At 37.7% G+C, this 26,419-nt stretch overlaps 1 protein-coding gene across 19 annotated transcripts in view; it reads right to left on the bottom strand.

Annotated features, from left to right (window-relative positions):
* kcnma1a (potassium large conductance calcium-activated channel, subfamily M, alpha member 1a) overlaps positions 1–26,419 on the bottom strand; it is a 230,144-nt gene that overhangs the window by 20,025 nt on the left and 183,700 nt on the right. For 8 of the 19 annotated variants that reach the window (XM_047352359.1, XM_047352356.1, XM_047352358.1 and 5 more), the window contains 4 exons: positions 14,901–14,994; positions 6,966–7,092; positions 5,569–5,793; positions 4,854–5,046 (listed from right to left, as the gene is read on the bottom strand). In XM_047352359.1, coding sequence (XP_047208315.1) covers positions 4,854–5,046; positions 5,569–5,793; positions 6,966–7,092; positions 14,901–14,994 — 639 coding nt within the window. Of the gene's footprint in view, positions 1–4,853; positions 5,047–5,568; positions 5,794–6,965; positions 7,093–14,900; positions 14,995–19,785; positions 19,867–20,239; positions 20,282–24,435; positions 24,610–26,419 lie in introns of all 19 variants that reach the window. The other 11 variants (XM_047352348.1, XM_047352344.1, XM_047352354.1 and 8 more) reach the window with 5 other exon arrangements.

A 26,419-nucleotide genomic window follows, 5' to 3' on the forward strand; every position in this document is an offset into this window, starting at 1 on the left:
TGTGCTGTAACACAGGACTATAAAAGAAACAAATACAAAAAAATAAATAAATGAGATTTCAAATAGAATGATTTAGAATTTTAACTACATGTTTCTATATAAGTTATGTGTTTTATAAATGTTTAAAACTTAATTATCTATAAATATTTATTTGTTGATTTAATATGTGTATTTCCAATTTTGTTTAAATGACCATTAAATATTTATATTTATTTTTACTACTCGTTTATTCACCAAATTGTTGGCCTTTTGGGCCTGGTTATTCTATTGTGTTACTTGGACATGAAAGACAAGTGTAATGTAGTGTTTCTCTCTTTGGTAATTAAATCAATAAATAACTGCACACATTTCTATGTGTATTACTACTGACCAGAAGCACATCTGTGCACAGTGTTTTTCATTAATTTGCGGAGTTTTAAAAACTATTTAAAGTTCTGTATTTATTTAGGTTCTTTGCAGAAATGCAGTGGATGAAACTTAACTGTTAATTCTCAGCAACAGTCAGAGTGCAGTTACAACAAACTTTTAGCTCCTCTCTATATACTTTTTTCATGTTAACTCCTGAATTCACACATGTTGCATGTTGTTTGACATTTCTAATAGTTGTTTTAAACTTTTCAAATTAATTACTTACTATAAATCAGAGTATGTATACCATAATTTTGAAAAAGTCATAAAAAAGACTTTTTATATACCTTTTTATATTGGATCATAGTAAAGAATAAAGAAATAGATTAATGGCAGAAAAATCTCCATTCACCTTAAATATATTTTACTGTAAAAGTAAAGGAATGAGGATGTCAATAAGAACTCTCCCTCTATACTGTTATACATAGTGCTTACATCAGCCCACTCAACCTTTTGTTTTTTATGTCCCCTTTCTGCACAATTTAAGAGTGTGGATTGGCAGGAAGGATAAAAAGCAGACTGATAAGTGAATAAGGTGCCTGCTTAAAAACTGCAATAGTTACTGTGCTTTCAGGGGTCAGCAAAGAAAAATTTAGCATTCACATCCTTCCATCTATGGGCAGACATAAATTATATATCTGCTTCATTTTGTTACGATAAAATTGGTGAAGTGTATCCTGAAAACCTTTTATGGTGCGGCACAGAACCATGAAATACAAGCGCAAGTGACAGGAGTACGAATTCACATGACTTCACATTTTTGCATTTTCTCAAAGTGACAGGTAAACACCCTAAATCTGTAATGCAATATGCATTATGCATCACCTGTGTTTTGACATCCATCATTTAGTGCTGACTACAGCAAAATGTCAGCTTATAGTGCCACGGCCATGGAAACATAAGGCAAGGAATATATTCAGGTCACAAAGTTTTAAAAGGATTGCAATTTCAGTGTGCGTGTGTGTGTGTGTGTGTGTGTGTGTGTGTGTGTGTGTGTTCTTTTCTTGTCAAAAGCCTCAATATGCAGTTCACATTGCAAAAGGGAGCTTTCAGACCTTTGCAACGAAAGGATACGAGTAGTTTAGGACGCAGTAAAAAGCACACACTGAACTGAATCCTGGTTGATCCTAACTTTTGTTATACCAATTATTAAACTAGGTTTGACAATGTGAGTCAGCCAGAGAGCATAAGTTTCAACATCAGACTCTCAGCGTCCATAAAGGCGAGGAGAGTGATATTGTTTTACTTGGGTTTTTTTGGGGGGGGGGTTTCGCATTTAAACGCTGCTCTAACGGTTTATCATAGTAAACATGAAGACAGTGGAAAGATGTAGAAGAACAGCGTCCGTTTTGTGCAGCTCTACACTAGAAAGTGATGCTGGTGGGAAACATGAGGCCTACTGCTGTGCTTCTTTCAAAAACATGTTAGGGTTACAGCCTAAAAGCTGCAACTCAGTATGAGCTGAGGAGCTCCAGAGAGCTGGATGTCTTTACTGAGAGCTTAAATGTGTTATCTTGTCTGATCAACCTACAGTTCTGCTAAATTACCCGAGAGAATTTAATCTCAACATGAAGCATTAGCATATTACCCTAAAACATATTGCATCTCCAGCATTTAAATCTGAGAGCAAAAAGAAGTCAATAATTTGGTTTCTTCCATCTCTGGAATTAAATTGAATTAGGTTGTTTTTCTAGGACTTTATAGATTTTATCTTCTTTTTATGAAATTAATCCAACAAAATACACAACCCAAATGTTTTAGAAGCACCTTTATTACCCAAAATCCTCTCCATTACAGTGTTGTTTATAGTAAGAGGCTGCAAAATAGTGCATTTTGAGCTACAGTGTACAATAGACAAGTGAGATCTGGGTTATATACCCCCGAACCCTTGTTGCCCCGCGGGTACAGCTATGCTCTGTGGTTGACTACATTCTACAAGCAGCCGTGAGAAGCTCTCCCCTAGGAAAGCACGTTTACTTATTCATTTGCACATTCCAAATACCACAGATAGCATCTGAACTGGAGCAAAGCCAGAAGGAAAGAATCCATGAACAATACAGCATATGGGTATGTTGGTACTTTTTCCGTATTTTGTGTATGCATGATTGCAAGTCACTGTGAATGTGTGTTTTCTCAAATGGGTAATTCGTGTAGGACCCAATTATTGATAACGCCCAGCTCCACGCATCGATCTGGAGAGAAGGGCTGAGACCAATGAGCCTTTGCTCATTGGTCTCTCAGTGAGTAGTGCTCCCCAGAGCAATGAGCTCTGAGGTCTGCCTTCTGCTTATTGTTCCTTGGTGGCACTGCCACTAAAAGCTAATCACTCACTCACTCACGGCTAGAAAAAAAACACTACTGGCATTCTAGTTAAACATGTGGAAATGCTCCAAAAAATATGACATTTTTGGTTTCTGTAACAGTCACTGCAGTGCAGAGATGTACACAAATCATTTTTTCCAAGTCAGATTTCAATGACTGAAATGACCCTTCTCAATGAAGGAACATGCCATCTACTCTGCTTCTAACATTGCATTGTTGCAGGTTATAAATTTAAATTACATTTTATTCTTAGGTCTACATTCTTACATGAACCTTAAACAATTATGTTTTTACCAAACAGATTTGGCCTAAAATTTACCCCGTTAGAAATAAAGAAAACTGTATTTATCTGAAAAGATTAATGCCGCAAATGGTTTAACACCTTTGAATGTCAAATCTTCAGAATAAGGAGGAAGTGCTTTTTTTAAAGATGCTTTGTGTCTTGAATTGATTAGTTGGTAACATCTGTTAATGCCCATGCTAAAATTTTCCACTCATTCCCTATATAGTACCCTAAATTTGGTTTGGAGGCTTTTCTTCTCCTCGGTCTAAGTTTGAGGATTTGCAGGATTTAAGGAAAACATTTTTAAAATATGCATTTAAATGTTTCTTGTCATGTATCAACAGTAAACATGTTTCCGGGAATGTTATAAATGACAAAATACAGAGCGAGGAGTAAAGATTTAATTTCAATATTTCACTCTTTCAAAAAGGCCAGATTTCTGGAGTGCAAAACTATCGTTGTACCGTCAACAGATTCCTCCTCCTGAACTGTGGATCTCTGCACCTCATCCAGAGTCACAAAGGGGCTTTCGGCTGTTTCTGTGTTTAATGATCCTCCTTACATGCCTGCAAGTTTTATGTAGAGGTCTATGTTTTGCTAGATTTGCAGGTATGTCATACTATTTTTATTTACAAGGCATGGATTCAACAGTGCTCTGTGAGATGTTGCAAGTTGAGATGTTGTTTGTTAACTTAACCGGGCTTTAAACATCTCCACATGGTCGCTGTGGTCCATTGTCTTGATTATGTTTGTTCACCAATGTTCTTCAACAGACCTATCAGGTCTTCATAGTACAGTTAGATTTATACTGGGATTAAAACTGAACACATGAGGACTCTAGTTACTAATTAGGTGACCTCTGAAGGCAGTTGGTTGCACTGGATTTTATTTAGGGGCAAACGAGTAAATTAGGTTGAATACACACTCTGGAAAACCCTTTTTTAGATTTTTATTTATAAAAAAACTAAAATTCACAATTATTTGTTATTTATATAGTGAAGTTTTTGGTTGTTATCTGACAAAATGTTGTAATGTTTAAATTGCATTAATACCTAAGGAACTATAGGGCAATAAGAATCTTCGTATGAGCTTTGAGTCACCATCTCTGTTGTGGTGGTGCACATTGCGCTGCGATCAAGGTATAGCTTTCAAGATAAACATAAACTGTGGGTTACCTGTGTGTGAGTGTTTCTGCACAGATTGCCTTGGCAATAATCTGTGCGTGTGTCTTAACTGGTGTAAATACATCCATACAAACGCGAAAAGCGTGTGCCCGCATGTGTCGCTGTTTTGTTGTGACTAATGAGGAGCAGCTGAATTGGCCTGCCTGGTGATTTGTACTAGCTGCTTAATGATGATGAGGCCTGATGGGATGCCAGATTCATGTGTTTGTCTGCAAACATCAACAATCTGTTCCAGACGAGCTGCCAGGCCCTGTATCGGGGGGAACAACATCAAACAGCACAGTCATGTTGATTACATCATTTAAAAGTATTATCAGAGAGGGTTAGGAGCATTTAATTAACTGAGACAACACTGAAATCATCAGAAAATTATAAGACGTGAACTTTAAAGGTTTGACAAAGCAATCAACACAAGGTTTTCAGTGTGCACATCCTCATGAGCTTGCAAGGTGTCTGCCTATGGGTGACACAGTAGACTTGCAGAGAATTATAATAAAGAACATTTAGCACTCTCTATTGCTCCTGTGTAGCTGCTTCATCTCCTCCCAGTCTTTCCTTTCCCTCTTTTTCCATCCTTAACTACAGTCTTCCCTCCCTGCCACAACCTTTCCCCTTTGGGCAGTAGTCTACATGGAGTCTAATAGGACTCTCCTTACCTTGGGAATTAGCCTGTAAGACCCCAATGCTGTCATCAAACTGCATAGACTTGATGTTGAGTGATGCCAAGATGCATTCCTTATCCTGCAGTGAGGCATCTTCGATATTGTTCTGATTGGCTGACAGTATTACGCACATGTCGCAGAGGTTGATGTTGACAGCCCTTAAATCTGCCCGACTTAATGGTGTACCCTTCAGGGTGAGGAGAACGCAGAGAAAAAGAGCGAGACAGCAAGAGAGAGAGAGAGAGAAGGAGGGAAAACAGAGAACAGAAAGACATGGGAGAGAGAAAAACAAATTTAAGAAGTGAGCAGACTGGAGCTTTGGGAAATTAGTTAACAAGTATTCTTGTTTTGAGGCAATGACATTCCACTGATCTAACCAGGCATTAGAGATTCATAGACATGGACTAATATAAAGGCTAGTCTGCGCTGAGGGCTATGTTTGCGATTCTCCTCTGATCATCAGTCAAGCCAGGCCTAACAAGCTCCAAGGCACCAAGCCATGCCATCTGTGAGGGGCACTGCAGCTACAGCATGCATAAACTCCACTTTGGATATGCAGGATGTGTCTCTGCTCAAGATGAAGGAAGTTTACTGAGCTCTCATGGAGTGATCTTTTAATCGAGTGACGGGTGTGATGGAATCAAAATGACAGCATCCCTTCAAGATTTCAATATGTGTCTAACTCAAAATGTTCAAACCGAGCACTCACAGGTAAGATAGAGACTTTGGGGAAGTTGTGTAAAGTCTCCCACTCTCTCCGAAGGTATTCCAATGAGCCAACAAAAACTATAGGCTTTAGTTCATGGTAGTGAAAGTTGCTGGCTCTTAAAGGCATCACCAAGTTTCGCAGCCCCACCAAAGCGGACGTGACATCCCCAAATATACAGACCACTACATGGCCGCTCAACACAGTCATGGAGGCTTCACTTCGGGTCTGCAGGGAACAGAAGGGCATGGGTGGAAAAGGGGAGAGGAGCACAGAAAAGAACAGGGGTAAAAAGTGTTGCAGAGAATAAAGGATGAAACAATGCAGTTGTGCATGAAAGTTATTCTCACTAGCTAAATAAGATTTGAGTACAAACCCAGAAATTTTGCTTAATCACCAAAGTGTAGCATTGACATAAGCCAAAGTTTAGCTAGCAACTACTCCACTTAGAAGTGTGGTAGCCTAACAATTTTTGGGTTTGGGATTTGCCTATTTCAGGCTCACACATTGTAAAGATGATAATACTTAACTAAAATAACACAATAAAATCCCACTAGCTTCATGTTACTTTCAAAGCATATTTTTAGCTTAAATTTGATTCAAACATATTAAAGTTTAACACTAGCCAGGCATCACATTATGACAACTGACCAGTAAAATGAACATTGATTATCTCCCAACAATTCACCTGTTAGGGGGCTGTATATTATACACGTGAAAATTATAGGTTTATGTGTTAGAATCATAAAATATGGGCAAGAGTTTGGTTTCCAGCAAGTTTTCAATGAAAAAAGTTGTGATGACTATATGACTAGATCGGAGTACACAGCACATCACAGTTTGATGAATAAGGGGCTGCATGACCACAAACGAGTAAAGGTGGCCATAATGTTATGCCTGATCAATGGAAGTGTCTGCAGTTTTAAACTGTAAATTTTGTGCATTTAACTTATATGCCAATTATCTAAAATCATTACATTCAGAAAAGCTTTTAGAAATACCAATTTCAGCTGATACTAACTTTGATCCAACACCATTTAAGTTATTTTTTAAAACCAGCAAGCTTCCTCATGTGTAAGCCACACAAAAGAAACAAATTATAACAACTATTTAAAATAAATAGTTTACCTTTTTACATTTGATTGCCTTACTCAGTTAAACATGATTTAAATATAAGTAATAAACCCCTCTGTGGATAGGTGTAAAAAGATTGAGAGCAGACAAATTGAAATGAACAAACTCACCTTGAAACAACAGAGAGGCAGTGAAAGAAATTTCAGTACAAGTTAGAATGTGCTTCTGTTACTGCAGTATTGATGGGAAATGTTTGCTCCCGAGCAAAATCCTTAATATAAATATATATTACAGGACTGTAGCCTCAAAGCTGCGGTCCTACTTACCAGGATGACTTTCTCGATCTCTTTGGAAGGGCACCAGTGAAACATCCCCGTGGAGTCGTACCTCTTCACATTCATGTCCATGTTCTCAATTTGTTCATTTCCAGGGATTAGGAGGGGGTCATGTCGGCTGAAAAACAGATTATGCTTTTGTTTAAAAGCAAGCAAATAAATTCCCAAGATTTCTTTAGAGCTATGCATTAGCACAATAAGGGTAAAACCTATTGTTCTAAACAGAGATGCACCGAAAAGGCATTTGGTGATATCAATTGGCAAATTTTAAATTTGACCAGCATTATTTGGTTGGAATCTGGTTGGAATCTAAAAACCTGAGCTTTTATGAAGATTATGGAGAAAGCACCATACTTAAGTGCCACGGGGTCACACTTGCAACAACATTATTCATTATAGAAGCTGTTAGTGTGGGTAAACCTCTCAGCTATTTTGATCAGTAAGGTGTTCAAAAAGAAATAAAAGGAAGCACAAAAACGTGAGAAGCTTCTAGGAAGGAGACTGTTTTCTACGGAGGCATTTGGGCTATTCATTCAGGCTGCAACAACAGGGAGTTAGAAGTCAGCAGCTGAGAGGAAGTAGAATCTATTACAGACAGGTTTGTTTGCCTGATCCCTTTAAAGATTATATATATATATATAATTTTAGAAGTCTTCGAAATTTCACATTTACGGGTCTACTTATGCTACAGAGAATACACACTGGGACTCCTGTGACTAATGCTAATCATGCTGACCATGCTTATCGTGCAACTGCAAACTTAAGATGCAGCTAAAGAAACTAAAACATAGTTTAAAATGCGAAATATGTAACAGTTTTCTTTGTTTTGAAATAATACTGAACTCCTGCTTATTTGAAGAACTGTGTAAAACCATCTGCTCACACGTGGTGTGACTTTTTCAGGCTCCTGTATAGATACAATATTTAATTAATTAATGATTTCATTAACTGTTTAACACAATAGTAAAGCATAACTTTTTCATCTCAAATGTTGACACCACTGTTATCATTTTTTAATCATTTTACAAACAAAAGTTAAATATCTTTTGACTGCTTCATTTTGAGGTGTGCAACTGAAAAAAGAACTTAGGGGCTATAATTTGTCTTATAAAGAAGTAAATGAGATATATGGTAATTCTTTTCCGCTGGTCTTTATCAGAACCTGAAGCAAAGAGGGAAAGCTCTGTAACTTTGGACTGTTTTTGAAAAAAGCATTGTATTACTTTACTATATAAATGTTATTATTAAAGATGGATACATTTTAAATTTATGGAGAAACAGAAAGTGTTTCGCTGTCATTTACAGTTTGTTGAAGAAAAATTGGAAACCGCTAACATAAGTATCTGCTACAAAATCCCAAATTGATGCATCTTTAGTTCTAAATCACTTGGGCCCCAAAGAAACAGTATCATTAAACCATACCTTCTCCTTGCTGTCAGGAGATCAGAGTTTACAAAGGCCCTCTTTGCTCACATTGGAAAAGAAACACAAAAGCTTGAGAGGTAGAGACTGAATGGCATGACAATGCAAGTCCAATTACTGGCTTTTACCCTTCTTTCCAGTTCCTGGTGCCATGTTGAGCATGTAGTAAATGCTCAGACGAGCTCAAATTTTAAATATTTCAAGAATTTGCCTAATCACATTTTGCTCTCTGCAATGATGACCATAAATGTTTTAATATCATGTCACAGCCAAACAAGCTTAATCCACACCAATGGGCTGTTGAGTTTGATTTGGTGTAACACTGACCATGAAGAAGAGACCACTCTACTGTCCTTTCACTTACTATACAAGGTATGTTCTCACTTTTTCACAACCAAGATGCAGAAGTTATTGTATTTACTGTTTAACCCAAATAAGGGAGCAGGAAGTGCAAAATCCTAAAACACAGAACCGCTGAGAGACAGACGTGAATATTATGGGAAAAAACGTCTCAAGAGTTTGACATACATCTCTCTCACTATCAGCCTCTATATCCTCTATCAACACTGCCATTCAATGACAAGGCTTTGATGCCATCCCTTCTTTCCCTCCAACCTACTGGAGAGAAAGCAGGAGTCAAATAAAAAAAAAGCTGTCAATTAGCTACTCTCTCTTTCCAGCTTTCTTTCCCCTTCTATCCTCCATCAGTTAGAGCAGGTGATAATAACACTGACAGCATTTAGTGTTTTTACACTCAGCCTGAATCTTTCATCCAGAGCTGCGTGTTGCGCCAATCAACTTCATCGAGCAACCTCCCCCCTTTCCCTCCATCACTTCAATCTGCTCAGCTCAGCTCGCCTCCACACACGGGCTGACTGGCGCATGCAGGCGGGCTGCTGCTCTAGCTCTCTCTGCCAAGACAGCTATCTTTCACAGAGCTGTCAGCATTGTGACTGGCAGCCTGTCACAGAATCTGCGCACCTCCTCCTCCGCCTTCTCCTTCCTCTTCCTCCTCCATGCCTCGGGCTGAACCTACCACAAGGCTCTAGGAGAGCAGACACCACGTCTGTGTTACAGGGCCACGCCCAAGGGATATCAGCTGCCGAGGATTCAGTGACATCCTCTGATGGTAGATGTTGTCAGTCATGTCCTATCTCAAATGTTTAGAGGTGTTAAAGCCATGATGGAATGTATTTCATTAGGATGGGATTGTTGAACTATATATTATCAAAAATTAAAGCCCGACTCATATGCAAATATGTCTTTTTTTTCCCAAGGACATGTTTGCTCAGTTACTAAACAAAAACTTAAAACTGATATCAGATTGCAAAATAAATATTTTTCCATGTTGTCATATTATTTTCAGAGTACTGAACCAAATTAAATGCTTTTCCAGACTCAAATTAGCATAGTTCCCTATCCATTTTAAAAGTGTAATTACAAAAATTTATTAAGAATTTACTGCACATATTTCCATCCAAGTTAAGCTTTCAATACAAAACCCGCAACAACCGATGGATGGATGGATGGATGGATGGATGGATGGATGGATGGATGGATGGATGGATGGATGGATGGATGGATGGATGGATGGATGGATGGATGGATGGATGGATGGATGGATGGAATTAAATACACCACATCACCCAACAATTCATCCAGGACGGATGGATTTAAACAATGGGACTGGGCATAATTCCTAGACATACAATCACTTTTTCAAAAATACCCAGACCTGGAAAATACTCAAATGAAATTCCATACCTTTCCAGACTTTCCCAGACCTTTAATATTTTTGAATGGCATTTTTAAGGAGCACAGGCAGCAATTCCCTTATATCCATTCTCCCTCCAGTACCTCAAGCCCCCGTCTCCCTTGCTTTCCAACTCTTTCCCGCTGTAAACATTTCAAACAGAGTTGATTTATTCCAGTGCATCAGTCTGCAGTCACAGGCTGGGGATGGGCGTGCTCCCCCAATCCCTCCCTGCCAGACTATGAATGCAGCCTCTCGCTTTGAAAATTTTCCCCATCATGCAAACTGACAAAGGCATACTTTTCAAAAGCCCACAGCCAATCTGTTGATCATTATTTATTTACAAAGACCTTCAGGCAGCAAGTCCTGTAAAAAAAATAAAAATACTTGATACGTATGTTGACTCTCCTACTAGCTCTCTATTGTGTTTTCCTCTTGCCCTGATTGTTGAATAAAGTTTCCCTGGGGCTACCTCAAGTGATCACTTTTCATTGTGCATTAAAATCCACCTTGTAAAGTTAATCTGTTTAATATATATGGTGTTATATGTTAACAGGGGCAGTGGAGTATGATGAATAATGTGATATTATGCTCCTGGCGAAGTCTTGGAAAAAAAAATTTACACCTATAACAGAGGACCTGTCATGCCAGTACCCAAGAGCCAGCAGTATATAGAAGCCTCCCTAAAGCAGAGAAAACTTTGACACCACTTTGAAGTGTTTTGGAAACTGAGTAAATAACTCGCTAGATTATTATCACTGCAAGATCAAAGCAGAGATGCATATATTACATGGCTAACAGGGACCATCTCTTAAGCAGAGTGGGATGAGAAGAAAAGGTTTTGTGCTTTAAGTTAGGCAAACTAAACAGTCTTTTACACAACCAGTTAGCTGGAAATGTGCCAGTGTCTTGTTTTTGTTGTATTTTCTTTCTTCTCTTTTTTCCCCTCTGAGCAAGGGCATCCTAAAATGGTACTCCGTTGCAAACTAGACTGAGGGGTATGACTCTACGTGGAGCTAATGGTTTGGCAAGTGTAAAGGCTTATTAAGTCCTTGTTTTGTGGAGAACTGAGGGGGAGGCAGACAGGCAAGTATGCCGGACAGAATCACACAGGCACACAAGTGCAGAAGGAAGACCGCTGCCTAAGGGAGCCTGGCAAAAACTAACATACAAAGAACTAAGGCAGAATATGAAGAGAACAATAAGGCATCTGTGGATACAGTGAAAACAAAAGAAATTACATATTTTATTTATGGAAAGGTTTTATTATTACCTAATTTGTTGTTTTTTTTCTAACAAAAACTGCAGTGTAGCTTTTTAGCATAAATGATCTGAGGCAATATAAAAAAAAATCATAAATATGAGATCTAAAATACTATAATTCAGGGACAAAAAGTGTAGCAAATTGATTTGTTCCATTCTGTTCCAACTGCACACCCTTAATTTTCCTGTTTGTTACTCTAGAAAAAGTACATTTTGAGGGTAATCAATATAAAGCGATAAAATTATAAATCTTATAATCAACCAATGCAGTTGGTTAATATAATGTTCAATAATTGTTAAATTCTCACAATATTTTTTTACAACATAAAAATTGTTATTAGAATAAATTATGTCAATCTTACTCATTGCGTGTGAAGAGGAGTTGAGGCCTATACGTTCACATGAGTTTGAACTCAGTTAACAGCTGTATATTGAAAATTGTCATCAGTATGTGATTGAGAAAGTATAGAGCAAGGATTTCATTTTATATCTGGGTGTAGCAAGTTTAGCGACAGTGCCAAACTTAAGCTCTTAACATGCCAGCAAGTTTGATAGCTAGGTAGCGGAGCTTTTTAACTCTGAGGTAGTCGTTTCTAATGAACAGAAAGTCCTAGCTGTCATTGTGAGAAGGGTTCATGCTACCGTGTTAGAGCAGTTTAAATCCAGCTTTAATTAGTTAGCCACAGCGCTAATGCCAAAGTCAAACATGCTAGCCAGCTGAACTTTTCAACTCTGAGGTAGTTGTTACCAATGAATGGCACATCTAGCTGTGGTTGTCAGGAAAACAGTTTACATACCACCCTTTTAAAATGGATTTAAATGGTTTTACAATTTTTGTAACATTTCATGCCTTAATGGTAAACCATTTTTTACTCTTTGTTGTTAAAGTGCTTGATAATCCTGAATTAACTGCTAAGGAGGACCCAACACCCATAAAACTTGTTTGTGCACACTTATAAGTACAACTGTAAAACTGTATCATTAATTATTCAATGTATTTGGTAGTGATTGCTCTGTGCTTGTAGGTTTAAAATGTATTTTGAGGAAGATGACTGTGGATTGTTGGAATTATGATTATTGATTCATTAATATTTATCAAGAATTATAATTAACAATCACAATTTGACCAAATTTATTTCTTAACCAAAAATCCTCATTTATGAATCGAGACCAGAGATGTCTTCTGGTGTTGTAACTGTGGCTCAATGCCTTTGATAATTACAACCGTTAAATACTCAGTAATAATTGATAACTATTACCAGAGATGTCACTGTTTAATCAACCGATCAACCGTTTCTGCCGAAACGTGTGGAACTTTTAACCTTATTTTGACTGACGAATCACTCTTGCACAAAATAAACACAAACGACTTCTCTTTATCTATGTGAATATTTATTAAATCACAGCCTGAAACAATCCGCTCTTCCGATTTAATAATCCTCACCTACTCAAACATGCAAAGTTCTACACACAAAGGGGGTAAAATATCTAACTAAACAAAATAAAGCAAAACGGCAGTGGGTGTGTATGGGATCAAACCAGCAGTTATGGCAAAAATGATAATATGACAAAGGGATGTGGTGGTGAACAGAGTTTGGGAGCGTAGCCCAAACTGTAACTCAGTTATACTAAGTCATAAAACATACCCCAACTCTGGGCGGAGGTGAGCACATAAAGAGTTATAAAACTTTTGGCGGCAAGCTAGAAAGCAGTAAAGTTGAAGACAAAGAAAATGGTGAATTCCAACACAGCACATCAAAGTTTCAATAAAAGGTTGCATGCACAGATAATTCAGAACACATTAGATTAAATGGCGAATCTAATCGCACTAAAACCTCCTCTACTCTGCCCAGACTATTTCTAAGAAAGAAATAAAAATAAAGGATGGGTTTTACTTGTCGTTGTCTCCTCTGAGCAGAGGGAGAGAGAAGGAGGGGGAAAGTTGGAAGTTAACGTGTGTCCACAGTTAACTTCAGGAAGAGCGGTCAATCTTCGTCCTCTGGCCTCCTTGGCAAAAGGGGAAAATATGATCTGACCGTCAGGAGTCGACTGGACAAAACAAGGTGGCGATCCGTCTCCTTGAAACTCCGTGTTTTTTTTTTTTTTGGTTACGTGTTAAACTCACGTCTACGATCAGCAAAGTGAAATTTCTGGCCTTCTTATTCCAGAAACCTCTTTAATGAATTTTTTGTTGGCCAACGAAGGAGAATAAACGAAGAATCCACGTGGGACGTCTTCTTCTCCAGAGAGAGATGCTTCAGATGTTGGTCCGGTATCCAACGTGAAAGCGTTCTTTAAAGGGGGTCACCTTCGTTTATAATCTCCTGTGACGTCAGACTTGGGACGCCCCGTCATATCAGCCGCAGTGGCCGATGGGATTTGTAGTAACGGACTATCCTGGATACAAAATGGCCGATGACGTTGGAAAGGCATAGTGGCGTCCAGCAACGTGCAAATGGTCCAATATTCAGCAAACAAGTGGTCCAACAGGATGAAGAAATTTTAAAAAACATGCCATTTACCTGGTGTTTTCAAACTTTAGACTTGTTCTTCCATTTAGTTAAAATTACGTTAAATAATGGTAAAAAAAAGAAAAGTCTTAAACATGTTAAAAATAATTAAACCAAGTGTTTTTGGTAAACTATTTTCAAAAACAAGTGTTAATTTTGTTGAGCAGAAACCATTTGAAAATTGGAATTTGATTTGATTTTTACACCTAAATATTTTCTACTCAGAAATATTGACTGAAATCTACCCTAATAACATGCATGAAATTTGGCACACATATTTGATTCGTTAAATTATGAAAATAAATTATTAGTCAAGGAGTGGGCTCGCTGCTGCTTCTCAATTAGAGGTGCACAAAATGAAAAAAACACTGCCCCTTTTATCTTTCAAAATCAATTAACAACAGTTTAATTCCATGGGACAGGATAAAAGGAAGGTAATATCTAAATTCATATTTGATTGCAAGAATACATCTTGCATATGGCCTTAAGTACCAGAAAGAGTACTCGCAGGGGTTCCCATAATAGAGCAACAGCCTGAGGGCAAAGTAACCATGCAGGTCTCTCTGATTGGTTGGCGGTGTCATTAGTGCCAGCATTGTTTAAGTAGTACATGCGGACCAGACTGGAGGAGGTGACAGCTGGGACTTTAAAGCCAGAGGAGTTTCCAAACGACTCCTCACAGCTGCTTTTCAAGACAGAAATATTATTTCAGCTCTGTCATTAACAGCTGACAGCATGCCACCCTAAACAGTCAGAGCTTAACAGGGTATTTCTCTTCTCTTTTTTCATATTGCTGAGTTTCTTACCTCGCTCTTCTGCCACTCTTAATTTGTCCCCTCCTATCTATCCAAACTCCCACCATCAGCAACATCGCTTTCAGACACACATCTCCCCGACCTTTCCTCACTTCTATCCATCCTTCCTCCCTCCCCTTTTCCGTTTGAAGGCTGCAAGGAGAGTAAGATCGTCGTCTCTTACCTCATCATTTTGGGCGAGCAGTTGGGTGAGTTCCGCATTCCCCCATTGCGCTGTTTTTTTTTGGGCGAGAGAGTCGACGGATGCTCGTCCTCAACTGCAAATGTTAGAAAAGGCAGTGTTAGAAAAGAGACAGGTGGCTAAGAAAGTGTGTGATGGACCTCACATAAAAAAGTAGCCAGCTAACAATCAGTAATCGCAAACAAAACAAAACATTTAAATAAAATAAAACATTACATAAATAAAAATCTAAACAGAAGAAAAGGAAACTTAAAGATTCATTGTGAAATTTTGTATAGAAGAAGCATTAGTAATGGATAGTGGTCAATCTGATAAAAGCAGGGGAACGCTTTGAAAAAAAAAAAAAAAACCCTAAGCACCACCATCAGAATACCCTAAAAATATCTTTAAAGGATAACATCTTAAACACGCCTAGGTTTGTGTTTCTCTCAAGGTACATTTTCCTAAGGGCCTTCAGTGAAAAACAAACATCAGTCCAGGTGGATTTCAAGCTTTACAACCACAAATTTTATTTCATTGCTTTATAGGATAGACCAACACAAAGTAGTGCATAACTGTGAAGTGGAAAGAAAAGATACATGGCTTTTATAAGGTTATGTTGTCCCAACTAATGAAAAAAGTATCCCCATAGCATGATGCTGCTACCTCCATTTGTTACTTTGAAAATGGCATGTTCAAGTTACTTTTCTGCAGCAAATAGCATTTTCTGTGTGAGCCAGAGTTTGGTTTTGATCTCATCTGACCAGAGCACCTTCTACCTTAGTCTGCAGTGTTCACTATGTGGCTTGTTTTAAACTGTAAAGATTTCTTATAGCTTTCTTTAAACAATGATTTTCATCTTTTGACTCTGCTACAGAGGCCAGATTTATGGACCGTACACACGTGACAGTTGTCCTGTTGACATATTCTACCACCTGAGCTTTGGATCTCTGCAGCTTCTCCAGAGTTTCCATTGACCTCTTGGACTGCCACATCTTGGTAATTTTGCATTTATGTAACAATCTTTACAATTACAAATGAAAGATTGAACAGAGCTGTGTGAAAAGTTAAACACTCCAGATATTGTTTTACAACCTAACTTCACAGCTGTGTTCCTTGGTTTTCATGATGTAGAGTGTTTCTTGGTGTTCTCTAACAAATTTATGAGGCCTTCACAGAACAGCTGGATTTATGCTGAGATCCAAATTCACACAGATGGACTCTATTTACTAATCAGGTGACTTCTGAAGACAGTTGGTCACACTGAATTTTGTTTTGAGTGCATCATAGCAAAGGGACCTGAATACATTTGTACTCCACTCTTTTCAGATATTTATTTTTGAAAAATGTTGGAAATGTGCCCTTTTTTTAAATATACAATTATGCAACACGTTGTGTTGGTCTTTGACATACAATCCTATTCAATTCTGTTGTTGGAGAAAAGGCGAACAGCTTCTTACTTTTTCAAGGCATTGAACCTATGACACTAATTGCCATTAAAAAGACCCATACTATCATTGTCAGTGGGGCCTGGGCAAAAGCATCAACAATGAGATAAATGTGTTATGGAGATGGATCTTAACTACATTATATTTATTTTATTTTTGACACATCATTTCAGCTCATTCTACAGAGCACAACCGCTCCTCCACAGGTCTACCTCCAAACCAAAAGAACATTTAGCATTCAGTTCACAAAATAAGGTGAGGAAACATTAACAAGCCATAGATTAGTGGGCTATAAATTCTAAACACAGCTTGTAAATGCACATCATAGAGTATAAGAAAGTCATGACAGGTGTAACATGTTTAATGAGATGAATGATTTCTGTTAGAATTTGATATCTATGTGTAAAGCCTTGATGCATTTGCTGGATGCTGTTTCACAGCCACTTTTCTCCCAGTTTCTTGTCAGCTATGTTTAGCTGTTTTGAAAAATAAACATTTTTTTTTAACTCTTCTTGGGTCTCAGATCCAGAGTGAGGCCTGGACCAGCTGACAATTTCAGTCACACTAACAGCAGTCTGATCTTCACTACCATCACTTGGTAGTTTTCAAAAGCTTTCAGACGTGCACCCAGATACTCCTCTCCAATCTACACTCTCCAAGCACAAATGCCAAATGCACCATCACTTCAAACCACCACCGGTCCTTCGGTTAGAAATTCAATAGAACAGCATGTTATTAGTGCAATTCATTGTGCACGCTGCAACCCGCAACTGTTTCGAACATGTAGAATTTCAATGAACAACCAATCTGGTGTGTCTCTTAATTCTACTAATAAAAGATAAAAAATATGACTTTGCCTTCTAATGACATGTCATTCCCTGACATTCTGTTTATGCAACTGGGCTTTCATATCTTATATCTAACAATATAAGATATTTTCGCTTTGCAAATAATTCTTTCCCTTTTAAATATAAAGCAATAGACCCTTTCCCCCATCGTTTCTCCTCTTTGATTTAATTTTATTTTAAGTGAAAACATTACACTTATTTACTTTTACTTTACTTTTTTTGTAAGATTTGTTGCATAAATATTACTTAAGCCTACATTGACATAAACTTTAAACCAAATCCTAAAAAGTCCCCCAAAATGTCTATATCCTCCGAAATCTGAAAATAAATACAGAAAGTAAGTCTTTTGTGTTAAATTTTAAATATTTTGTTTTTATTAGCATGGGAGCTATCCAGTGTAGCGTGTCGAAGCTACTGCACTGGCAAACAAATCTGTGCAAAAAGGTACAGGCAACAACATCTCCATCTGCAACAGAGTGAACCATCATGCAGCAAACAAGAAAGATGCCTCCTGCTAAAGGGGGGCAAGCTATAGTGCCTAACGTAACTGAGTAGCATGACATTATTGAGTGGGTAGTGGTATTTCACCAGCAGACTGTGGGCCAGGATCGAGGGCTCGCCCATCATGTCTCCTGGACCTGAGATACTGAGGTACAATTGTGAGGAGTCAGCCTCAGGCCTTAGCTCCATAGGGAGGAAGAATCCTTTACGGTAATTAATAAGGGAAATTATGCCTTTCCCCGGTACACCAGGAGGTCCTGATTGAGGTGCATTAGAAGGAACGGCATTTAGAGGGACAGCATTTGGCCACGTGGGAAGTACAAATGCAGCGCTTGAGTTTAATGATGAGTTTTGAAAGGATGGTCTAACTCCATTCGCTGCTGTCAGCCAGGGGAGACTAAAAAGTGTGAGAAAGCCTTTGTTAATCTCTACCTATTAGAATTATTTAAAGTTTGATTTTAACTACTAAAAACATCATTGCAATTTATTGGCAGACAATGATATGTGATCATTTTAAAAATATGAATCATGAAAATTAGCTGCAATAATCAGTCTGCACTTTTTCTTCCTGATTTCAGTTTAGACTAAATGAAGCAAAACACCAAGGTCATGAGATAAAAGCAGTGATCACATTTTGCACTTTTTCTTCCTGATTTCAGTTTAGACTAAATGAAGCAAAACACCAAGGTCATGAGATAAAAGCAGTGATCACATTTTTCTTTTCCTGAAACTGGTGTTGTAACTCTAACTGAAATGTTCCCAGTGACATTTACTTTGTATTTAGTAGCAAACATGAATTAATTAGAAGCTTCTCAGTTCTGTTTCTCATTTGTGCCTCTCTTTTTGCTAACACAAAGCAGAGACACGGCTCGACTCAATCCAGTCAAATCCAATCAGGCATTGTCATTTAAAGCATAATGTGTAAAACAGTGCTTTCGTTTCGAGAAATACGAAACTGTTACTAATAATTTATATATATTACTAATGCAAAACCTTTCAGCCATTAAACATTTATCGCTTTCCTTTTGGATTATGTATAAAGATTAATAAAAAAAATAAAATCTTTGTTCTATTTTAAAAAAGTATGTTTATTTTTGATTTTGCAAACTATAATCACGGCATGTCTGCTGACACAGTGAAGTATTTATTGCGATCAAATATAGTTTGTAAATGTACAGCTAATCTTCATATAGCGATTTCTCCAAACAGACACTCACACACACACACACACACACACACACCCTGACTGTGACTGCAGCCCCCACCTCTACGTCTGTAAGTACTGAAGGGGTCACTGGACACCACAGGAAGACAAAAGACGAATACAAGTAACATATCTGCTTGTAGAATTGACTGGGAGAGGCAAAGCCCTTTTTCTCTCTTTGGTACAGAAAGATGGTTGGGTGTTTGGTTGTTTGGACGAAAGAGCATGCTTTGGTGGCCCTGGGCAATAAACAGACGTTTATCCCAGCAGTCAGCTGCCGCCTTGATTTACAGGGCGCCACCGATAGCTCCTGGATTCATCTGGCCCTTGTCAAACACGTGCACTGTTACACGGCCCTCACCCGCCCTGGCAGGTCCACTGTGCATCCTGAACAACCCAGACGGCAACTGTCCCTTCTTGAAATGCTAATCGCATGATGGTACGGTCCTGCATGCAAACCTTATCAGATCGCTGTGTCCCAACGTAAACTGGATGATGAGGCGAGGGATACAAGAGTTAAAAATGTTTACAGTTGTATGTGAGCTAGACTGCCTTTGCTTTAAGTGTTAGCTGCATGAACAAGCTTTGTTCTTTAACTGCATTGCCACAGCATGAGGATTGCTTTTTAAGCCATGCAATTTTGTATTAATACCATTAGAAATAAAACTGATAACTGCTGCAATTTCTTTTAATTCTGCTAAAAGTGCAGCCATTATTTTTTTTTAAACTAAACTAAACAATGTTTTAAATATCAAAATGCCTAATAAAAAAACAAAAACAAAAACCATAATATGTTAAACATGACAACTAGCCTTTAAAAATAAAACTTATTCTTATCCGACACAATGACAAGTAATTCACTTAGCAGTTTTATGCTACAGATTTACCTAGATTGCAATCAGCTTTGAATCGAACGCCAGCCTCTTTCTGGCTTCCACAGTTCCGTGGTGTTGTAGCGCCATCTGCTGCTACATGCAGCACAATACAAAATAGAATACAAAAAGATTTTTTCATGGAACTACATTCCATGCCATTCAAACAACACAAAAAATACTTATTTTTATTATCTATGAAGACCAGTAATGTATTACGTTATTGTAAATATATGCTCAAATAAAATATAGTTATGGTTATGCTACTAGTTTCCTTAAATATTTATCATGATACTGTTTTATTTGAATTTAAATCTGCAGTTTGGCTCCTTGTATGACACAAAGACAACAGAATTACATTTTAAATGAATTTGGGACAACAAAGCAAACACTATCTGACGTGATGAGGGTGGCTACAGTCTAAACACAAAGATAGAGCAGAGTGGAGAAGGGCAGAGAACACACTTACGTGATCTGACAAATCCATTATACTTATATTTAGCTGAGGAGACTGCAAAGACAAGTAGCAGGTCACACAGAGGGACACATCAACATAAATGTGGTAGAAAGGATTCAACCAAAAGGAAATCACATGTTATGATTTAGGCGGGAGGAGGAGGCAAAAACTAAAAATAAAAAGGAGATATAGAATAGTGACAACATTCTGATGGTGGTGCTGATTAAGTCAAGTGATGATGATCAAACAAAAATGGAAAAATGAATAAATAAACTGCACATGTATAGTGAGCCATGTATTTAGGAAAGTGCATTAAACTTGTAGAAAGATGAAATGAAAGTCTAGTGGTAAATTTAATAGAATTTCTTAAGAGATACATTTAATGTTATGCTCATGTTGCAGTGATTTAATTTGTTTTATGTATTTGTAAAAATACTGTGTTGTTAGATGTGTGTTCAATTTTGACAGCCATTGCATGGTTTTTATTTTAGACAAACAAAGAAACTACAAGAAGCATACTGTAGTGGATGGAGCGTATCATACACCCAAACTGACAGAGCACTGACTCCTGCACACGTGTAATCCACATGGTTGGGACAAATAGGGATTTTAAAAACTGGGACCTTTCCAAATATAAATTTTATGCTGCACTTCAGATCTTCAGAAGGATGGGCCAAGGTCTCCGTTTATGTCTGTGCTGTTAATTCTACACAAATTACAGCTTTTGACCTCGACCGACAAGATAGTAAAGACTGGTACTTCCATAACTGCTAATGCAGTGGGCACTTGAACTGAGCTCAGAGCTGCGGAAGCTCCCTGCTCTTTTCCCAAAGTATCCTCTAGCAATAAGGGTCACATCGAAGGCCCAGAGCTGGCCTGTGACACAGATCCTCCACACAGGGACCTACAGTGGCCCTGGCATCTGTCTCCAGCAATCTGCCCGCACCACAGAGGCGGCAGACTAACTGGCTAGCATCTGGGGCGTACTACAACAATATAGAATGAAGAGTTTGGGAGGGGCAAGCCTGCCTGGTGGACAGAAGCTGTCAAGGCAAATTTCGTGACAAACCAGCAAGGCTGGGAAAATGAAAATGCAAACATAATTTCTATGTCAAAACAGATAAAAATCCTTTAGAATGAGATGCACATTCACAAACATGCATAGACACAGAGATAAAAGTGAATACACTCATGATGTGCTTTCCCACATGGCCCTGGGGCCTGTAGAAAAGCCTGAAAGCATCTTCACAGCCCAAAGTCCACAATCCATGTCCATCGTTCTGCTACATTGGGGATTCTTTTTTTTAAAAAACAATCCCTGTTGGAACCTCTTTACAGGAGATGTTTTAATGGTGACGGTCAGGTTACAAGCAGAAACAATGTGCTTATCTATCCATTTATACACACGCACTATACACACAGACATGCACACACATATGTGTGTGTGTATATATATATATATATATATATATATATACATATACTATTATACTATTTTCTCTTATTGTTCAGGGTTAAAAATATAATTTACTCCCAACTCTTTTGTCTGTTGTCTCTATATTCACCTGTCTCATCCCCCACATTGTGTTGATTCTTTAGGCCCTGCTTGTACTATTCTTCACTGAAATGTGTATTATAATAAGTAATTCAAATTCTACAAAAGCTACAAAAATGTTGTTAATGGCAATAAAGAAATTGGAAAGAGATCCCTTAAAAATAAACCTGATCATAGAATACCTACAAAAAAAGCTGTCAGTTCCACATAACTACTCTACATGTCAGTCTTTATGTTATGTATTTTATTGTTCTGCCTTTTAAAATGGAAAGACACAAAAAGTAAGTCACACAACTGAATTAATCTACATATATGTTGGTGTGGTTATAACAGAGTATTAATAAATATGCCTTTGTTTTTAAGCAGAAGCATTTACTCTCATTAAAGCAAGAGCAATATATGAATAACAATGATCAGAATTTTAGGTAATATATACCCAGTTATATCTGCTTTATTGGACAGGTTAGTTCAAATTTTCTCCCAACATAAAATCAGTACCTAAAAATATAAATATTATGTTAGTCTGTTCTCAATCGATAGTACCTATTTTCTATCATACTAGATCCATCAGTTTACTCACTGACTTTTGACAAACATGAAAAATACACTGAACTGAATCTGTGAATTTACAGATCAACATGAAAATTTCTGTCTATGATCCCATTATATATGGTCTGTGTATGTGTGGTATACCTGCCTTGAATTAGGGCATGGCTGTACTAAAAAAAAAAGACTCAGAAAGACCCAGTTTATCAATCTAAATGAAAGCGTATAAATTCAGCTTGTGAGGTTGTGAGGTTTGTGATGTTACAGTTATTATAAATAAATTTATCTTTTCTTCTTCGTTTAGTAGGTAGAGGAAATCCAACCACCCCTGTCTGACAAAGCCCAGTACTCTCCATCACTAAACTCTTTGTTCATTCAGATTTAAAAAGGGAAAGAAATCTAAGACAGAGGAGGCTTTGCTTAAATCCTACAGGGGGTTGAAAGAAAAGTGAGATCAGTAACCATGTAATGGCCAGTAATTGGTACCGAGGGATATCAGCGCAGGACCAACTACAAGAGGCCAAGCCAAACTCATCATGCCGTGTTTGACACTAATCTAGGCTGAGTCGGCAGACGGTGGGAGAATGTTGAAAAGGAAATCAGATCTGTATTTCTGAACCCAAGGCTTTGATAGTGAGGCTTACTGCTGCCATGTCTAATTGACAGACAATTTCGTATTTCCCCATCCACTCGCAAGAAAAACGAAAAGGAAGGGCTCATCCGGGAGCTGGAGTCCTCTCACCTTTCCACAGTGAAACCAATGTCAATTTTCACTTATTGTGCATGCTTTGCTTTTTCTGCTCTTTCCTCTCATTCAATACAAAACCTCCTTTTCTCATTATCAGATGTTTTTCTTTTCATTCTTTTATTTACCCTAATCGTATTTAGTCCTAATGTGAAAAGTATTGATTGTGACCCATTAGGAACCATAGACAAGTCATCTACAAATAGAGCATTCAAAATACAGGCTGAATGAGACATTTTCAGTACAATCCTATAATTTTGTCATAAAAAGTGAGGAAAATTACTTAAATTTGTGTTAAATATGGGCATTACATCATTAAATCATATTTGAAGTTCCTGAAAAACTTTTTTTTTTTGTCTTTTGTCTGAAATGCTCCAAAATGAAGTGTTTTTTTAAGTACTCAGGTCTACTTTAATTAGTCAACTTGCTGGTCAGAAACCAGTCAAGTGTGAGAATTTTGCTTATTCTTTAAGACGTGCCAAACTAGCCACAAGGCAAAGAATACATTCTGGTGAATATAGGACTAGAAGAAAAGCCTAAACCGTTAATGAGGCCTTCAAGGAGTTCAAGAGCAGCATCGTGTGTGGGAGGAAATAACTTTCTTCAAAGTGAGCTTTGCACTTTTTAACTTCCCAGAACTAGTAAATCCCTAAAAATCTAAATAGTATAAAGCACACGAAGAAGTTTAAAAATGAAAAGCACAGTATACACTTATATTTACGGTACAGTGCTGGACCCCAGTCTCAAACAAAATGTATGTCCTGTTTCTTACAATAAATAAATCTTTACATAATAGAATCAGAAGTAAAGAAAAATGTTAAACAGAAACAAAAAAAATCTTAACTAAAAACCTAAAAGTTTTTAAGGGTGTTAAAATCAAAAAACCAGATACAATTCTGCAAAAATGATCAGAAAATGACAGCAATAAAATTATTGGGATTGTACTCTCATCGTATGTATTTGCAAATGCCTTACCTTGAACAGTTAAAAAACATTTAACATCACGCTTGAAAAGTGACATTTTCACACAACTGCATGACTGATGCAGCATGCGGTAGCCACGTGTCTAACACACGTACAGTACTGTACAGCAGCACCACAGAGCCACACCACCACTTCCATTATAACATTATAATCACTCAAAATGATCATTTGAAATATAGAACAAAAATAGCTGAATAAGATATAAAACAAAATAATTCACATCACCCACAGCTTTACAAACTATGGTGTCACAAGAAACAGGTCACGCCACATAGACGACATACAGACACACACTGACACGTACAGTACCTCCGCATGAGTAAAAAGAAACTACACATCACAGACATGTAACAGCATGTGTTGGGCGGTGTAACTTACAGGCACGTAAAGTGGTTGAGCAATCATGAACAGAGACAGAGGAAAGTGGGTAGGCCCTCTGAAGGGTGTCCATGTTACTATGTACACTGCCTGACATGCAAGAGCAGTCTCGCTCTGAACGGCCGCAATCAAAACAACATGCCAGTTTCATTCGTTTGTAGACGGACATCTTGGCTACAGTCATGTTTTGGGATGAGAGGAGAGGAAAAGCAGCAGGTTAATGGCAAAAGGAGAAATATTCATTTAAGGGGAAGTTGGAAGGTAACTTCATCAGAAAGTGCAAGCCTTAGCCACCTGCTCCACAGACTGTATTTACATCAAAATACAGTTGATTACAAATTAATCATCAAATTTCATTCTCGTAGTTTTGTTGTTTGAGAAAGCTTTGGTAATGCTTCATGTAACAATCGAGGGTGTAAAAAAACTCCTCGTTCTTAAAGCTCAAGCTGTGTGCTAAGGCTGAAACAGATTCAAAAGACAAAACTGTAACTGTGGGGAAGAGGGGCAGAGGACAAGGGGAGAGGGATGGATTCATTCAGGAAAAAAGAGGCATGAGCAATATTGTCAGCAACAAACCTTATACGTACATTCTTCCATACATCGGTAAATCTTCTATCTGTTTGCTTTCAGGAGCGGATCACGTACCTGAATCCTACCATGCAGCTCGAGGTTCTGTCCACAGCATCACACTACCCTGCTTAGACTGGCCAGTTCATGCTCTTTCCAAAACCTGCAGTTTCACTGCTCCACTCCCCAAAGGGTGTTCGGTCTGATGTGCATGTTCATTTATGACAAAACTACTGTATACACAACTAAAGGCATGATTTACTGTAGAGAGTCAAGGGAGAAATGTATTTTTATTCCTGGTAGAAGTAAAAATGAATAAAATAACTCCAGCAGTTTAACTAGTCATCATGCTCTTACTGCTATGTTGCTTTATGACTTGCAGCATTGGTTAACTGTTACTAACTGGTTTTATTCAAGTGCAAGCATTTTTAAGCTCTATGTGCTAAAACACTCAATGGTATGTTTGTGTTATTTAAAATATCAATTATATTTAGAGATGCACCAAGACTTCAGCTGGAATTAGCTGATTTTAGGGCCTGACCAGAGGCCATCTGGTCAGAAACTCAAAAATCTAATCTTTTACTGGTCAATTAATTTACCACATTCCAGTCCCACCACATTGGCCTCAAAACAGCACTCTTCAGTGTGGAAGCTGTTTTTTTTTTTTTAGCTATTTTAATTTCAAAAAGGAGTTTAGACAAATTAAGTCATAGAAAGTGATTTAAAAGGAAACTGTATTTTCCAGAAGATGTTGAGATATGTCTAGGAATCATTTAGGCTGTGAGAAAGAGAGTTGATAACAGGAAGGCTGAACTCAGTAAAGCAAAGTTAATCAGTTTAATCCATTTGAGCTTTCAACCTTTGTTATGGAATATTTTTTACTTGTGAATAGGTTCCTTCTGTGTTTAAATGTTCAGAAAGGAGAGAAAATATTTTGGTATTAACTTGTACTGCTAATAGTAGTTAGCACCACAACAACTAGCAGATCCCACCGGTTTTGCTAAAATGGCTAACCCAACTTTTTTCCAAAATCAGAGTTCTGAGTTTCGAGGCAAATAGAGAAAAGGGTATAATTTACTTTATTCAGGTAAATATAAAAGTAGCAAAACCTTGCCTGGAAGATATTAATGACAAGTCATACTATGTATGTACAGTATGTGTTTGCCTGTATTGTGTCTAACCTTGAACCCAAGGGGGAGCAGGAGTGAAAATCCCCAGAGCAGCATCTCTAGATTGCTTTGACTCTGAGCAGAAACAGTCCCTGATCCCCATTCTTTCAATGGCAAGGTGCAAACTGACGGCACAGTAATACAGTTTGACACCTACAGAGATACTTTAAACATCTATGACCCATAACTCACATTGGAAAATTGATCTTGAATAAAGTAACAAGTTTGAACTTCTTGCCAGAAGGTTT

The sequence above is a fragment of the Girardinichthys multiradiatus genome, chromosome 22 (assembly GCF_021462225.1).
Source record: "Girardinichthys multiradiatus isolate DD_20200921_A chromosome 22, DD_fGirMul_XY1, whole genome shotgun sequence".
Lineage (NCBI taxonomy): Eukaryota > Metazoa > Chordata > Actinopteri > Cyprinodontiformes > Goodeidae > Girardinichthys > Girardinichthys multiradiatus.